We start from the raw sequence: 19,409 nt of genomic DNA, 5'->3' as shown, positions 1-19,409 counted from the left end.
AGGAATTATAACAAGTTATTTTGATTCAAAACACGTTTTCAAAAAACGTTAAAATACCGTTTTTTAATAATTTTTTCTGCGTATTGATTTAGTCGGTTTCTTATAATTGTGGTCAATATCTTATACGTTGTATTTAGTAGCATAATTGCTCTGTAGTTGCAGCACTTAGTTGGATCTCCTTTCTTAAAGATTGGTGTGATATGCCCATTTTTCCATTCTATGGGCATGCTTTCGTCCTTCCAAATTGTAACCATTAACTTGTGCATTCGCTTCGTGAGCTCCTCTCCTCCGTTGATGATCAGTTCGTTGTTGATTTCATCTGGCCCTGGCGTTTTGTTTACTTTTAGTTGTTTTAGTACCTCCATGAATTCCTGATAAGTAGGTGCACCTTCCTTTTCATCTCTGTTATCTCTTATGTCCTCATCCTCTGAATCTGCCTTGTTGTTGTTTTTGTATAGGTTCGTGAAATGTTTTTCCCAATCTTTTTTGTTTATTTTTGTGACAGTTTTTTTTGGTGTTGTATTGTTGTTTTATGTATTCGAACCATTTCTTGTTGTCTTTATTATTCGATTCTAATTCTTGCATTTGTTCAATGATCCATGTGTTCTTCTTTATTCTATAGAGTTTCAATGCTTCTTGTTTTTCTTTTCTATATTGGTCCAATTGTTCCTGTTCGGCACTCTGTAGCCATTTGTTTCTTGCGAGGTGCTTCAACTGACTTTTTTGGTGACATTCGTCATCAAACCATTCTTTCGATTCTTTGTTTTTTTGGAATCCTATTATTTGTTCTGCTGTCTCTATTATGCTGTTCTTAATGTTTTTCCATTCCTCTTCTATTTCTATGTTCTCGTACCTGCCCAGTTTCTGTTCCAGTTGTTCTGTATATTGTTGCTTTTTTTCTTGCGTTTTCAGTTTGGCTATATTCCATTTCCTCCTTTTTCTTTCCTTATGATTATTTGCTTTGATTATTTTCATCTTAAGTTTGGCTATCAACAATATGTGATCAGTGTCCGCATTTGCCCCTCTATATGACCTTACGTCTTGTACTATTTGGTTTCCATCCGTTCTTCCTGGTATCATCCATGTTATTTTGTGTTCTTTTTTATGTTTATGCCTAGTACTAACTATATATGTGTTTGTTTCTGCTGCTAGGTTGCAGATTTTTCCTCCATTGTCGTTCGTAGTGTCATGAATGGTTTCTTTGCCCGCTACATTACTATTATAGTCCTCCTTTCCGATCTTTGCATTGAAGTCACCCAATATTATTAATATATCATTCCTCGGAATATTTTCACAGGTTTCTTCCAGGATGTCGTAGAATTCTGCTTTATCTTCTTGGCTTGCTTCTTCCGTGGGTGCATAGCAATTGACTATCGAGATGTTGGCTTGTTTATTTTCTATTCTTATGTAAGATATCCTTCCATTAACTGCTTTGAATTGTATCACTTTTTTCCTCATTTTTTTGTTCACCATAAATGCCGTACCATTGGTTCCCTGTTTGTTTTCTCCCGCATAGTATATGCTAAAGTTTTTCTTCTCAATTTTTCCTTCTTTCTTTCATCGTATTTCTTGTAGGGCTAGAATTTCTAGTTCGTATTTTTTCATTTCAAGGGCTATTTCTTGCATCTTACCTACTGCTAGCATGGTTCTAATATTCCAAGATCTCATTCTAATGGGTTCCGTTCTTTTCTTCTTATTGAGATTCTTTCTTTTGTGTGCGTTATTTTGTTTTCGTTAACCGTTTGCATTGCCGAGTCTGTTTCCAGTGGTACTATCTTTTGATTTTCATCAGCTAGTTTTTTGGGAATGTTTCTACTTTACCGTCTTTTCTCCATCTCCATTTTTCATTACCATCTACGGTTAATCCATTGTAGTCCCTTTTAGCATTTCTCCCCATGTCTCTTAATTCCTTACACTTTGCTCCTATTTCTTTCTGAATATTTCTTTCTAAGACTGTCATATCTTGGCTTATGAAAATCTTCTCCCCTTTGATATGTCTCAATTTACTTTTCTTCTTCATTACCTTATTTTTTCTTCTATACTTCCCATTTTCAATAGACAAGTTCTGTCTCCCAGTTTAACTGCTTTCACTATTTTTGTGTTCTCTTCCAAGTGCTGTTTGATGAAGTTTGTCATTTTTTCTTTTAGTTCAGCTTCATCATTCGCATCTATTTTGAGACCCGTTATTACTAGGTTGTTTTGCTTCATTTCTTTTTTACACCGTTCTACCCTAATTTCCGAAATATTTAGCTTTTTCTTTGTTTCCTCGAGTTCTGTCTTTACCTTATTGTTTTCTTTCTTTAATTCTAGTATTTCATCTCTAAAAACCTTGTTTTCTTCCCTCGTTTGTCTAATTTAATTCAAAACTTGTTTCAGTAAGCTATTTGTTGTTTCTTGTTCTGTGTCCATTGTTTTCTCCATGTCTTCCGTTTTTCCCTCTGCGATTTGCAGCTTTTTTGTTGGGTTTGGGGGAGATACTGATTCTCTGTCTTTTCTCTTGCGATATTCGATCAGAGGCTCGTCCCGTTCCAGCTCCAGCTTTATTATTTTTTTTACCTATGTAATATAATATGCCTAGTTTAAATTACGTACTATTTCTTAAATATATACAGATTTTAGAACTACTAGTTTACCAAACAACGGCGAAAAGGGTTAATTTCGGACTATCTCCGCGGAAAATTAACCCCTATAGGTTCTCAGTATGTTTTTATCTATTTTTTTTGTATTATCTATTCTCTATTTTTTTGTTTATATTTCTCATGTATTCTTACAAAAAAGTTCTAATAATGATGGAAATTTTACTAACCGTTCCTTTGGAGCGTTGAATCCCACCTTTATATCTCCGCCAACACTTACAAGGTAAAGGTAGAATGTTTTGACACAAAAGTACTAAGTTTTATCACTATTCACTAATTACTACTTGTGTGTAATGTTTTTTGCCGAACAAAAACACTATTAAAAATACATAGATCTTTCTTAGGACGGTAACAGCAACCCTTGCACTTTCATAAACGTCCCATTTTCGTAAAATTGATAATATTAATAATAAAACTCACGTTTTTGAACGCATTCAAATAAAATAAATAAATGTTTTTCTCGGATAGCTTGTTAACAGGTTTGTTTATCACAACTTTTTCGTAGAACCGTCCGCTTCGGCTGCTAATTGACGATCCATCCTACCAAACTTCCTGCAGTGCGGCATCGGCTTTTTTAGTATTCCTGGATTAGTACCTAAATAGTGATACTACATATATTATTTACACTATTTATTGCATTAATGCCAACAATGGTACTTAGGTCTTACAGCTGGACAATAAGCTGTTCTAGAAAGTTAAAGTATTCACCTAAAGTAACAGACATAACATCTTCCAGTCTCCTACAACTGATGTGATCCAAGGTCACTTGGCTATGATACATTCCATGTCTCGGCCAAAAACTTTTGGATCTCCGATTTTTCTGAAAGCTTCTGCGGGACGTCAAAATACGACATTTAAGGTCAAAAAGTCTTTTTCTTCTTCTATTTTTTTCAAAATGTTATTTTATGCGATTTTACAGTGATTTGGTGTTTATGTAAACAAATTTGCATTTTCTATCCTAAAGTATCAATGGAAAAAATAATATTTTAATAGAAGGGGCTCAAAAATGTCATTATAAGGAATTATAACAAGTTACTTTGATTCAAAACACGTTTTTGATCAAATTGTAGTGTAGAAAACGTTAAAATACCGTTTTTTACATTTTCCTTCATTCCCAAAATACATCATATTCGATTTGGCTGAAATTTGCCCACAGATAGCCAAAACATAATACTTTAAGTGCTTAAAAGGATTTGAATTATTTTACAATTCTAAAATAAGAATGTATGTGTACTTTGTATGCACGTAAGAAGTTATACTTCTACTACATATTATGTGATTTTTAAGACAATACCAAAAATTTTAAAAAATAAAAGAATAAAACGCACACAAACACATTGAAAAATGCCACAAAGAAAAAATTATTTCTGAACGATAATAATTGTCGGCAAAAATTTTAAATACGCATTTTCTGAAAAAAAAAATTATATAACAAATATACTTACAATCATAAAATGCATAAAAAAATAAAAAATAAGGACTTGCATCGGGAATCGAACCCGTGAATTTCTCACTCGTCCAATTCCACATTATTTGTCATGTGGAAAAATAGGGTAACTGAACGTTTTACTGTTTCACAGTTGTTTTGAATATAATTAAATTATGTAGTTTAAATGAATTCCTCCGTTACGTTAGCTGCCATCTTGATTTTAAAGGAGAACCGTTTTTGCTCAATATCCCATTTTTAACTTTTCGACAAAAATGGTAGGACCTGAAATTGTTCCAAATAAATCGTATTTACAATTATTACAATTTCTTTTTAACAATTTTTTCGTGAGGTCGATATTTTCCGAGTTAAGTATACACACATCCAAACTTATATAGAATCATCTGATATTTATTATTATTTCGTGCGGATTGAAAAAAAAAACGAACACACGAATTCAAATAATATTTATTGTTAAGCAATTTAGTCACAAATAAATAACAATTAAATAAAACAATAAAGTATTTAAACAACAAATTGAAACTAGTCGTTTTAAACTCAATAGCATCAAAAATTTCACTGTAAAACTAATGTTTAAATTGCTTTTATTATTTTTTTTTGTTTTTTTGGTAGTCAGTGTTATCACCTCTAGTCCTTATGCAAGCTTCAGTTTGCGGGGCACGCTCCTAATCAAATTATCAACATTTTGTTGTGGTAGGTTGCTCCATTCTTCAAGAGCAGATTGTACTAGCCGCGCGGTGTTTTGTTGTGGATTTTCCCGGCGAGCTCTAATTTTTCTTTTAAGCATATCCCATAAATACTCAATAGGGTTAAGCTCGGGTGAGCAAGCAGGCCACTGCAAACAAGGGATACCTTCTGCTTCAATGATGTCTCTAGTCACTCTAATGGTATGTGGAGGTCCATTATCATGCATGAAAATTAAATTTTCTCCTGTTGCACCTCTCCAGAGCCTAATTACAGGTTATCAACATACCTGTGAGCAGTTAACGTTGATTGGATGAAAATTAAAGGAGTTTTTTTACGGATTACAATTCCTCTCCAGAACATTACACTTCCCCTTTTATATTTGTGAACAGATCTGACAGTTTTCGTTCTTGCTTGTCTTCCTCGACCTCTAAGTACACGATTTCGTGGGTCATCTGATTTTACACAAATCCTGACTTCTTCTAAAAATAGCACATTTTGTCAATTACCAATGTTCCAGTTTTGGTGATGAAGACACCAATTTAGACGATCAATATTGTGCTGTCTGGATAACTCGGGAACCCATAACTGCTGTATTCTGCTGTATACTTCTTGGCAAGAACTCTTCTTCTTATCGTTTCAACTGAAAGAGTTACACCTGTAGCTTCCAAAAGCTGCCTTTGGTGCTGCTGGTGAGAAATGATTGGGTGTCTCCAGCTGATTGGACAATTAAATGATCGTGGCGAGCCGTTATTACTTTTTGACGACTTTCCTTTCTTTATTTTTGAGCTTTTCTATTTCCTGTTACTTAGCATAGGTTTTAGACAAAACGCCCTGTGTTACACCTAGCTCTACAGCTATGTCCCTCTGGGAACAATACTTGCTCCACAAGAGCAATAGTCTTTCCCCGTTGTAGGTTCTATAACCCCACATGAGGCCAATTTCCTTTTCTTGACGCAAAAGTTAGTTTATTTATTTTCGTTCAATTTGCAACTCAAGCAAATAACCGCGGTGTGTAAGTACTTGGAAGGGATACGTGAAACGATCGTGCGCGAATAGCGGAGAAATATTGCAACTTTCTCAAATAATTCATATTGTCAATTGAAATTGTCAAATTGACGTACATTTCATATCTACTGTCATTGAAGAAGAAAAATTATATGTTGCTCCACAATATTGATATGATATGCAATTATTATTTAAAGGTAAATTTAATTAATTGTATTTTGCTTGCAGTACTGCATTTTAATAACTAATTTTATTTACTACATACAATTGTTTACGTTTTAATAATATAACCTGAATCTTATTTTTCCTTCTTACTATTTTTTTGGGCTATGGCCTTGACAATTATCCAGTAACCAGGACTAAATAAGGTTTGTTCGTAGTACGATCCAAATCATCAGCAACCGTTGCCAACCATCAGACGCATGCGCAGTTAACAGTTAGCCTTGCGCAGTTAACAGTAAGCGTTCGGAGACTACAAACGCGCATGCGTCTGATGGTTGGCAACGATTGCTGATCGTTCTACGAACAAACCTATAATTGGCCAATATAATTAAAAGTGCGAATAAAGTTGCAGAGCGTAGAAATAGGTGTCGCTTTGCCGAACTTGCACGGTCCCAATACCGTACCGAGCTGTACTATCTGATTATCTTATCGATTTGTTTATTTTCAATAAAAACCTTTATTCTTCGCAATAATAACAAGTTTTTTTAAGAAATAAATATTGTTTTGAAATACATGGTGATTCCATATAAGTTTGGGTGTGTGTACTTACAGTAGACGCCTATATTTTTGACTATGATATTGCATGTAACTTTTTTAGTATTTTAAAATAATTCAAAAACTTTTAACAATTGAAAGTCCTAGGTTTTGGCTATCTGTGGGCAAATTTCAGCCAAATCGAATATGATGTATTTTGGGAATGAAGGAAAATGTAAAAAACGGTATTTTAACGTTTTCTACACTATAAAATTTGATCAAAAACTTATTTTGAACCAAAATAACTTGTTATAATGCCATGTAATGACATTTTTTAGTACCTTCTATTAAAATATTATGTTTCCCATCGATACTTTACGATAGAAAATGCAAATTTGTTTAAATAAATACCAAATCACTGTAACATCACTTAAAATAACATTTTGAAAAAAAAAGACAATGCGACCTTAAATATCTTATTTTTACATTCCGCATATTCTATATACCAATTTTCAGATAAATCGGAGATCTAAAAGTTTTTTTGATCCAAATTGAGTGATTTGAAATGGAATCACCCTTATTATTTAAAAACTTTTTAACGTTATCGGGGTGATTGCGATGTCGAAAGTAATAAACCGTCTGTCTGATGACTACTCCACCCTATCCGTTTTATAGGCCATGTAAATTTTATACAACTGTTTTGTACTTAATATAAGTTAAAAATGTATCATGAGTCAATATGTTTATATGGCAGATATGCCCAAGAAAACAGTTTAAGAATCATTAGTCATTAGTGTTCTTGTAAATTCAGAAATGATTGTCTGGCTTTGTCGTTTGTTTTATTAACGACATACTTGCTAATGCTACTTTTATTACAATTAAAATTAAATTTACTAAATGGTATTTGATAAACAGTTTAGTTTGTTGTCTGAAAGATCACATTGCTACGCTCTTTATTTTTCAATTTTTCTTTTCTTCCGCGTTTAAAGTATTTTAAATATTTTCTTTGAAAATGTTTTCAGAACTTATTTTCCGTTTTTATTTGTAGGTACATTTTTTACTTGTATGCGGCCACCAATTTTAAGCAGAATTTATATAGGGTGTCCCAAAATAGCGGGACGGTCGAATATCTCGAAAAATATACATTGGATCAAAAACTGAAAAAAAAGTTTTCAATATTTTTAAAAATCTATCGAATGACACCAAACATGACGCCCCCTGGAGGTGGGGTGGGGGGTAACTTTAAAATCTTAAATAACCTACATTTTTTATTACAGATTCGGATTGCTTACACAAAAATCAGTAACTTTTATTCGAGACATTTTTGAAGTGAATACTTCTTATAGTCGGTACGGAATTTTGGCGGGTGTAAAGTCGTATTGTGCGTCATTCAAAATCGTGACGCGAAGGCGTTATTCAAACTCGTGACGCGAGAGATTAGCTTGCGGTATAAATATCATAATATACGTATCTATACGCTTATTTAAATTGAATTAAGGGAATTATATTATTTATTTATTATTTGGATTTAAACAATTTTTGTTATATTCAAATAATAATACTAAATTATAATGTAATGTTTGCATGTATTAAAATAGCTATTTATGAAACAGTTCGTGAAGTATGCTTTTTGCGAACGCACGCGATATTTAGAGCGAGTGCTATACATCGCGTAAGTTCGCAAAAAGTACTTCACGCACAGTTTCATACAATATTTTATCTACTCTATCATAAACAAATAAAAAAACTAAAAAAACTGTAACTCTTTGTCACTGGAATTCATTTCTATTCTACAATTTTTAGAACTTTGACATTTAAAAATTCTAACTTCTTTCAAACCACAAAACTGTCAAAACTTTTGTAGTAATTTATTGCTCATTATGTCATCACCATGACAACGCGAAAGTTAACGATGTTTGATTATATTGAAAGTGTGTGAAAACAGTGCGAAAAAGTAAGTCCCAGTTAAAATAGATTGTTACTTCACGCACACTTTAAACACTTCACGCACTGCTATCTATAATGACAGTTTTCACAAACTAAAAACTTATTATTAAATATTTAGGGACAATATTCAATAATCGACTTAACTGGATTGAAAATATTAAACGTATCGAAACACAAGCTCAAAAAGGTTTGAATATAATGAGGGCAATATGTGAAACCTGGTGGGGAGCAAACCCCCATACACTCTCATTAATTTATAAAGGAATCGTAAGACCCCATTTGGATTATTCATGTGCAATATTAAAACCCTGTAGTAAGTCCCCACTCTTAATATTAGATAAAATTCAGTTTAAAGCTTTACGAATCATCACGGGCTTTATGAGATCTACCCCCACTAATGCCTTGTTAGCAGAAAGTGGAGAAATTTCATTAGATGCAAGAAGAAACATACTGTGCACTAAGTTCTATCTGAAAATCCTAGCTGATCTGAAAAATCCACTGAACGAAATCCTGTCAGAGTTGGGAACCAAAGTAAATTATAAAATAGGATTTTGGAAATCACAAGAGCCACCATATTTGATTGAAATCAAAAATAATTTTGACAAATACCTCATTAATCTATATAAAGAGAACATTAAATCCTGCTTTCAGATCGAACTGAATTATCTTACGGGAACATTTCAGACAATTTTCTCAACCCACAAAAAAATGGAAACCTATACTCATCAGAAATTTCTTAATGAATTTTCAGCTTCATATGGAAATTATACATGGGTATTTACAGATGGTTCTTTAGATCCCGAGTCGAGGACAGTAGGTTTTGGGGTACACATACCTTCAATCAATTATAACTATGCATCCAGATTACATGAGCACACTCAAATATGCACTGCAGAAATTATTGCAATTAACAAGGCAGTATCTGTTTGTATTGAAAAAGATATTAAAGAAGCAATAATTTTTTCAGATGCTAAAAGTGCTATCCAAAAATTACATAACACCACCTGGGGGACAAACAACCATATTGTAAACCTAACTAAAAGACTTATTATTGAGTCAATGGAAGCAGGATTTAATATAATCTTAGCTTGGATTCCAGGCCATACTGGAGTAAAGGGGAATACAGAGGCTGATAAATTGGCAAATATAGGCAAGACTTTAAATGTTCCTGCAGACATTAAAATAGATAAATTTGCCTTTTTGCCTTTTATTAAACAAAAAATTGTAAATGAGTTTAAAGTTGAATGGACAAAGCAGTTTAAAACTAAAGGGAAATGGTATCAACAATGCCAAAGTGATTTTTCTATAAACCCTTGGTTCCACAAATTCACATTTGTGGATCGAAGGCACTTGACATCAATTATTAGAATGCGAACGGGCCATTGTCACACACCAGACCATTTGTTTAAAATTAATTGTAGTGATACTCCTTTTTGTGAATGTGGACAAATAGGAAGTATAACTCATATGTTACTTGAATGCCCAATTAACAAAACAAATCAATTTGACCTGTATCAGGAACTTGTTAATATAGGAAGTCCAACCCCCATTTCAATACAAAATCTCCTACATAATATTAATGACCAAACCTTAAGAAAGATCAATCAATTTTTAACAATATTTCAAATTAAAATATAAAATAAAAATAGTTATTTGAAAATCATATCACAATGAATTTAAAGAAGGGAATATGGAAAAATCCAGACCCTTTGAAAAGAGGATTCCCTTCCAGTTAGTCTAAATACGATGACTGGCCAAGTACCTAAGAGGTGGAGGCCATGAAACTACAAGAAGAAGAAGAAGAACTAAAAACTTATACATAAAATGACATAGAGTAAATAAAAGCATTTATGTTGTTTACGTTTGAATTTGACAGATAACAGATACGTCAGAGGCAAACTACATTTTAAATTATTAGTATATAAATATAATTTTTGATAGTGAATTTAATTATTATAAAAAATAAATAAGATGTTTAAAAATACAATTTGAGTTTGAGTATAGTTTGAAAGGAATTTATTAACTTAGGTAGGTTAGGTTACTTATGTTTACATTTATAACGGCTTCCCCTGTTAACGGGAGTAATAGACTCGTCCATCATTTTTTTATTTTATGTAAATACCTAAATAACACGTGTAGTTTTCATAGACATAGCTAATAAATCATTAACAACTAAAAAAACAATGTTTTAAAATGAACTAAGCCCAAATTATTTATCGAGAACTGATAAAATAAGGTTTGAACTTGAATTTAGGTACTTCGTAATTTCAAAATTAATATTTTTTACTTGATGTTTTTGAGCCTTGAAAATCGTCGTTTTTCGTTTTTTTCAGTTTTAAATTATTTATAACTCGAAAACGATCAAGTATACAGAAAAATTACCGAAGACCTTTTTTGTTCCCAATGATCCAAAGAACGTAAACTAGTATCTGCCCGGGCCGATAAAATTTATTGTTATAATTTGTTTTATATTTTTCCATAAATAAATGAAATTTTCACCACAATCTAAAAAAATCGTGCAAGCCGTTTCCGAGATAATTGAGACTGGGAAGGTACCAAACGGCACATTTTTTGGGGGCATATATCTTATGTTTAAGGAGAGACAGTAAAACCGAAAATACACAAAATCAATAGCGTTAAGCTTTAAAATGGTGCATAAGCGGTCAGGATCAAACATACGCACGGATCAGTATAGCCGAGAAACTGAAAAACTAAATTTTGAGAATTTTGGTTTTTCAACAATTACTCAAAATTTCAACCTACGAATTGCGCCAATAACTGAGCATTTATAGGAGGACTCTAGATACGTCTAACGGTGTGTACCTCATATCTGGGAAAATTCAAATTGTTAAGTTATAGGCTTCATAAGTATGATCAAATCTATTTCCTACGAAAAAAAAACGGTTTTTCCATCTCAGTAATTCCTGTAATACCTTCAATTATCATACTTGACCTTGTATGCATCAGATAATACTTGTCGATACGTTTCAAACTCATGTTTAGTGATCAAAATCGGTTAAGCCGTTTAGAAGTTATAGAGTTCCAAAAGTATAATCCATTTAACCATTATCGCCGAAATGGCTTATATAGTTGTAGTGGTTACTATGCTAAATTTGATCGGGTAATCCGAGTTCATTTGAGGGCCATCCCAATATTGTTTACAGCCTATTTCAAATAGAAAAAAATCTAGTGTACATTCGATGGGCACAAAGAATTATATTGAAAGAAAAGTATTAGGATGGCTGGGATATAAACTCAGATTGTCCTATCACAAGTTAAGTGTCGTAACCACTAGATCATTTGGGAGACAAAGCGACAAAGTGGACCATTTATACCGCTTAACGTGTAATCCAGAAACATTACATTCAATTTCATACATTTAATTTATAAAAAACTTTGAAAAACTCCTGATACAAGAATAAAAAACCGCTATACGCCGTAAAAATGAGTAGCGTATACAATATTTTAACTACAAAAAAGCTAATATGAGTATTACGTGGCGCGAAAATATATTTTCATTTGATGGAGAATAAAATTCTAGTTTTTTGAAAGATTTTTTCGTAATATTTGCGAAATTTGAAGGAAATTTGTTACTCTTTTGTGGCGTGTTTTACATCAAATTTAGCAAATATTATGGAAAAATCTTTCAAAATCAAAATAGAATTTTATTTTCCATAAAAATGAAAATACATTTTCGCGCCACGTAATATTCATATTAGCTCTTTTGTAGCTGGACTATTGTATGAACCACTCATTTTTACGGCGTTTAGCGTTTTTTATTTTTGTTCTTTATTTGACTACTTTTAGAATTGACTTGAAATTTTATGTATAAATAAATTTAATTTTCTTAATTACCTACCCAATAATACTTACCGAGTTGAACAGCAAAATAGTTTATCCATTGTTCGTTAAATTTAATTGTTTGCGACGTATACGAATTGACATACCAATATTTCCATAGCTCCTTCTTAAATTTGAAAAAAGATAGCTTTCCACGTTGTCTGTACTTCTCGAAATAAAACTCACGTGCAGTTTCTTTCTGAGCCGTATAATTTTGGATAATATTTTCTTTTAAAAGATCTTTAACATAGTCCTCTAAAACAATATAAAAATAAATCAATTATGTAAGATTGTAAAATTCCTGGAGAGCATATATTAAAAAGATTTTAGAATTAAAAAAATAAAAATTTTATTTTAAATAGCATTATTTGTTATACCCTATTCCACGAATATACGACTGTGTTGGATTATTTCGACAACGAATATTTTATTGTGCAAAATATGAAGAACGAAAATAAATTGCAAATTACATTGCTGTTTATTGGAATAATTATTAGAGGCATTTGCTTTCGTACTTCTTATGTTGCACACTGAAATATTCGTTGTCGCGATAATCCAAAACAGTCGTATGTTGGTGGAATGAACCATATTAGTCGAAGTCTTAAAAACTACACCTTAGTAATCTTAGTACCTTTCAGTCATATCATACATATGATATCATACAGTACCTATGTACCGGGTGTCCCAATAAGAATGGCTCTCGGCCATATCTCAGGAACCGTTTACAGTAGAGCTTTGAAATAAAAAATTTTATAACAAAAGTTGCCTCAGGAAAAGCCTGGAAATTATTTTCATAATTGTGGGTCCACCGCTAGAGGGCGTAATTGAATATCAAAAATAAAAAAATCTAAATTTTACAAAATTTTTTAATGAAGGGGCACTGGAAATTCGATTATTGTATTCTTCATCAAATTCTGCGCATATTTGATTTAACAAGTTTAACTCTACCTTTGCAAATAAGAGGTGGGGGTGAGTGGGAAACTTGTTATGAAAAAATGGCTGTAAGTCCGGTTCTGCTAAATCAAATTTTGAAAACTGGGTCTTGTTGAAGACAGATCTTTTTCTTCAATGTAAGGGTGATAATTTTGAACCATCCTAATAAGTAATAAGCCAGCTGGGAGGAGTTATTTAATTTTTTTCAGAAATCTAGTTTTCTTTGGAAAATATTAAATACAAGTATGCATTTTTAATCATGCTTTATAAAATTAGATTAAATTAGCAATAGAATAGCGGAAACCGCATGTCGATACCTTTTTTCTATCTCAAGATATCTCGAGAAACGTGTAAATTTTATACATAACTGTTACTATCACCGGTAAACTAAGTTAATGAAAAGTAGTGTGCTGTGAAAAAAATAAAATAATATTTTCCAGATGTCAACGTATAAAAATATAATTAATTAAAACAACAGTATAAAGAGAAACAATACTATTAAAATTAAATATAACACAGAACAAAAAGAACTACGACCTGAAACGCCACGAAAGTGACGACCTCAATATTCAAATTGTTGCCCATCATACACTACTCTAGAATACATTATCCAGAGAATACTAAACGCCATTCAAAGCATATCGAGAGCAGAAATTGAGACTGCTGTTCAATCTACTCTTGAAAGAGTAAATGTTTGCAACGAAAATGATGGGCAAAAATTTGAACGTTTATGTCATCACTAAATAGTTGTTTTTATTTCTTTGTAATAGGGCTTTTCAACGCCTCTCATTTGTTTCGAGCCTCTGTCATATGCCGTATAATCCGTGTATAATATTAATATACGAGATATGAACGAGGCTCGAAACAAATGAGAAGCGTTGAAAAGACCTAATATACGTTGACAGCTGGAAAATTTTTCTTTGTTGTTTCCATAGCACACTACTTTTAATGAATTATTTCGTTTACCGGTGACAGTAACAGTTATGTTTTTAAATTTACACGTTTTGTAAGATATCTCGAGATAAGGTATTAACATGCGGTTTTCGCTATTCTGTTGCTAATTTTGTCTAATTTTGTAATATGGTATTAAAAATGCATGTTTGTATTTAATGTTTTTCAAGGAACACTAGATTTCTGAAAAAAATTAAATAACGCCTTCTAGCTGGCATATTACTCAATAAGTTGGTTCGAAATCATAACTTTTACATTGACGAAAAAGATCTGTCTTCAACAAGACTAAGTTTGCAAAATTTGATTAAGCCGAACCGGACACACAGGAAGTTTTTCATAACAAGGTTCCCACTCACCCCCACCTCTTATTTCCAAAGGTAGACTTAAACTTGTCAAATCAAATATGCGTAGAATTTTATGAAGAATACGACGATCGGATTTCCAGTGCCCCTTCATTAGGAAAATTTTGTAAAATTTAGATTTTTTAATTTTTGATATTCAATTACGCCCTCTAGCGGTGGTCCCACAATTATGAAAATAATTTCCAGGTTTTTCCTGAGGCAACTTTTGTTATAAAATTTTTTATTTCAAAGCTCTACTGTAAACGGTTCCTGAGATATGGCCGAGAGCCATTCTTATTGGGACACCCGGTACATAAATACATTTATAACTTTTTCCAACTCCCGATCATGGCTGCAAGACCTTGACGTAGGTTCGGGGGCTTAAGCTGACTGTTCAGATAGGGCTGTAGTCTGGCGCCGGAAGTGGAACAATTATGAAGGGGAAAGAATGGGATCTCCCTAATAAGGAACTAAAAATATCACAAGGAAAAATTCCTGTACTGGCTGTATACCATAAATCACAAAAAATAAAAACCTTATCTTGTAAAAGGTATATTTAAAATCCCTAAAAAGGGTTGTATCACAAAAAACGTTTTCGGAATCAATATTCCATCATCAGTGTTATGGTGGTAGCTGGATATTTACAATACTGGAATGGGGTTTGTTTAACAGGAAGGCACTATGTACTCATAACTTCTTTATTTGGTTAAACTAATACCGTATAAATCAATAAATGTATTCAGTTGATAATTGACATTATTCTGCTCTAACGGCAGCAACCTCTCAAACCTAACTAACTAATTCGACTGACCCACTAATCACTCAAATCTGATCGTGTTCCCATATTTATCAAATACTTCGTTTTGTAAATATGTTTGTATATATTCTCGTTAGTGTGTCAAAATGAATAATCACAACCTTGTTGAGTAAGCAAAACGTGGACTTTAACTAAGGTGTTCTACTTTGCAATTATTATAACAAATATGCGTAATATTTATTGTTTTATAAATAAATATCTAACGAATACTTTAAGGTAATTTAAGGATTTCTAAAATATCTAAATAATGAGATAAATCCCATTATATCATCCCCCTTAGAAAAGAAAATTTTCTGAGCCATGTACCGTGGTTCCTTTTTCCTCCCCGAAGAGAAGAAAATTTTCTTATTATCGTTGTTCTGAAGCTATTTCCTTGTGGCATTTTTATAATTACGTATTTTTTATGGGAAATAAGCCACAATTTTATCATTAAATATTCTTATTATCATCATCAACTGACTACGTTATATGTATAGATTTATACAAATTTTTACAAAAAAAATATATAAACAAAATTTACAAATATATACAATTCATTTCACTAATTATCAAACATCGTCTATTCTTAGTTATTTCTTTCCTTATGACTCGCGAAAATCTATACTCAGAAATTGTATTTTATACTTTACTTTAATTTCAGAGGTTTAAAAAAAATTACAACTCCTACATTTGAACTTACTTGTTAATTCTACTTCTTTACTAGACCTTTAAGACAAATATTTTGATGTTCTCAAATTTTACATATTCTTTTATTAGAAATTATCTCTTTTTTCTTCTTCTTTTTCTTCTTCTTTTTCTTCTTCTTGTCTGGTACTTCACACTAATTACATATTTCTTCATTTTCTTTATACTTAGTACTTTCTTCATAGTGTACTATTAAACAAAAATCTTCTTCTTCTTCATATTTCTTCATTATTTCTTTATCATTTACTTTATATTTCATATATCTTCCTTCCTATATTTGTATTATTTTCATAGTTCTTCATTTATATATCATTTGCTTCATAAATTCTTCATTTTCTAACCCTTACCTACTTGGTGGGTAGTTTTTCGCAACTTTATATCCTTGCATTTGCTTCCGGTCCTTTTGCACGTCCTTAGTCGTGAGAAGGTTTGTTCCAAAAAGACAAAATGGATAGTTGTGCGCTTAAAAAATCTTCTACATCTTGCATCCCTAAATTCCTGTCTGAACCTAGTGCTCCCCCTTAGTGGAGAATAGGATTACTTCAAAACAAAAACTGGGTATGCTAAAATCTTCGAACTTAAATTTGTACTTTTTCCTTGACAAGAGTCTGTTTTTTTTATTGTCTAGCGTCTAGATTGTCTCAAATCAATTATGCTTCTACTATATAAAAATCAGTTACCTCATTAATTCATCATCATTTAAAACAACAAATCATATTTATACCAAAATTCGACCGACATTTAAAAAAAATTGAAATAAAAAATCTTATTGTCGGTATCAAAAAAACAATTCAGCATTCAATTATGAAAAAAAAAATCGACAGAAAGTGTTAATAAAAATAGACCATATTTTGTTAGAAAAAATATCATGGAAATCTCCTAATAATGAAAATCTCCTGAAATATCATGAAAATCTCCTATAAACATAAAGAAAATTTCAGCTTGCACTTGCTGAGTAATTAATATTAAGTCTGGACGTCCATTAAAATATTTACATAAAAACTACTAATGAGAAAAACCTACAAGAGCTAAATAGTTAATCTAATTTTTTTTACTAGCTAAATAGAAGTTCAGTTTCTTCACGCGAATAGTCACTTTTACGTCACAAAAATAATCTCTATTTCTCTAATTGAAATACAGTCTTACATGACCTCATTCGAATAAAATAAGTATATATATATATATATATATATATATATGTATATTATAGAAATTTAAAGTTATTTTATATATTATACTAATAATTATGTTACTTGAAGCCATACAAAGTATTCTTCTTAAATAGTACTTTTTACTGTAGGTACTGTAACTTTTTGTACTGTAGGTACAAAATTCTCTTCAATTATTCTATTTTTCCAGATCTTTTGACATTAATCTTCTTCAAATTATCCTTAATACTTGTCTTTCTCTAGGGTAACTTTTTAAATCTTAATATTTAATCTTCTTTTGTCTTTTTCCACAGATGGGATTTTCTTTTCCTTTATAAACTCCGTTACTTCAACATATTTTTATAACTTGTTTTGTCTTTATATTTCTTCTTATATCAGTTCATCATCATTTCTTAACTGACTTTCTTTTCGTCACAAAATCATTGTATATAAATAATTCACTCTCTCACGAGGAAATTCGTTTACTCAATAAAAACTCCATATGCCATTATGGTAGTAGTTGTGGGCTCTCTAACGAGGACGAATTTTATTAGTCCTATGTACGTGGTATAATCATACTCCTTGTATATAAAAATTATTTCTTTTCCATAGTCATTTTTAATTTTTCCTTTTTAGGATATGTTTCTATGTCTTGTCCTGTTTATCATAAGTAAAAATCTTTGCATTTACGTGCATTTCTCAACAAAAATTTCCATTGATTGAGACATTTCCGTCTCCAATATAAGTCCTTTATGCTGGATTTTCCAATTTCTCCATCATCTTAAAATACTTTCTTTTATCTTTCCTTATTTATAAACATATTGTTCGAATACTAATATCTTATATTTTCAGGTTGATTTTATTTATCATAATAACTTTCTTCGTAAAAATTGTCGCTTTAGCGAATTCCTATGTAAGTAGTTTATTCGTTTCAATTTTCAATGTCAAACACGTCATATCATCATAATATTATACTCGAAGTACTTAGTTTAAAAATAGTAAATACTGTTATAAACAAAATAACTTCCTTATGCCAAAAGTGCAGAAAAAGCAGAAAGACATCAATCAAAATAAACTTATTTACGTACTCGTATGGTTAAAAATAATTATATTTCTTACCATATAAAATATAAGAATTGTTATATTTCTATTAAAATAAAACTATCGATATTATGATATGTAATTCTCAAAAAAATATTCTAAATTAGTGAAATACTTCTAAAACTTAATAATATACGAAAAATTTGACCCAATTTAATTATATTTAAGTAATAATTAATAATTCTAGTTGTTTTTAAAGGATTCTATTTATATTATATTAATAAAAAAAATTCATATCTGTGAGACTGTATATGCAATTAAAAAAAAAATAGCTAAAAAGTTACTCACGATTAGGTACACATTTGTCCACTAGGCATTGTCCATTTCTTTCCATTTGTCCTCTATCACCTAAAATAAGTATAACTCTATAAGTAAAACAAACGCGAGGTTAAATTTTGACAAAAGTAACTGTTTAATATCAATTTAAGGGTTTTTACCCGTACATTTTGGTGGCTTAAAGCATGTAAACCTGTAAGTATAACTATCTTTTCACTTTTTTACCTTTGTCAAAATTTAACCACACGTTTGTTTTACCTATAGAGTTATACTTATTTTAGGTGATAACACTGATGACGTAATATTGATTCCGAAATGTTTTGTTGTGATACAGCCCTTTTTAGGGATTTTAAATATACCTTTTACAATATAAGGTTTTTATTTTTTAATAAGGAACTCTCCGTTAAATGAAGGCACCCCCTATAAACGGTCTAGGCCTGTTGAATTGGAAGTATGAAAGAACGTGAATCGACCTCGCTAGAGCAGTTCCGGTCACGACTTTCTGCTTTCTGTAATATGTGGGAATTTCTCCTAGGTAGTCTAGAGACCAGGAATGGATAAATTACTTCAGAAATCAATAAGTAGCCTCCACAATTTAACCCACCGCTATCTGGTTGTACCACGACCCCTGGCGTAAATTCAAGTAGAAGAATTCACTAGTGGCCTTCACTGCCACTTCTCCAATCTACGGTAATGCTCACATCGCCAACACATGATCAACTCAACCCATTAGTTTTGACCAGTTGTATCTACTTATCCCATAATCTAATATAACAAATAAAAGGCTGTTCCTTCTTCATCATTTTTCCCACTAAGCTTACATCCCCCAATACACAAGGTAGAGATGTAATTGGACCGTACCCAGACCTGCATGGCAGTTGTGTCTACATTGAACTGTTT

The 19,409-nt window shown here is 31.5% G+C and overlaps 1 protein-coding gene across 2 annotated transcripts in view; it reads right to left on the bottom strand.

Annotated features, from left to right (window-relative positions):
* The window catches only part of LOC114332347 (putative helicase mov-10-B.1), a 196,204-nt gene that overhangs the window by 157,162 nt on the left and 19,633 nt on the right, over positions 1–19,409 (bottom strand). Inside the window, exons 2-3 of one of the 2 annotated variants that reach the window (XM_050650228.1) lie at positions 18,522–18,581; positions 12,292–12,513 (exon numbers count right to left, since the gene is read on the bottom strand). In XM_050650228.1, coding sequence (XP_050506185.1) covers positions 12,292–12,513; positions 18,522–18,581 — 282 coding nt within the window. The remainder of the gene's footprint in view (positions 1–12,291; positions 12,514–18,521; positions 18,582–19,409) is intronic. The other variant, XM_050650230.1, reaches the window with a different exon arrangement.

Source organism: Diabrotica virgifera, chromosome 5 (genome assembly GCF_917563875.1).
Source record: "Diabrotica virgifera virgifera chromosome 5, PGI_DIABVI_V3a".
Classification (NCBI taxonomy): domain Eukaryota; kingdom Metazoa; phylum Arthropoda; class Insecta; order Coleoptera; family Chrysomelidae; genus Diabrotica; species Diabrotica virgifera.
Note: the sequence above shows the minus strand (reverse complement) of the source record. Positions and strands in the feature narration are given on the sequence as shown.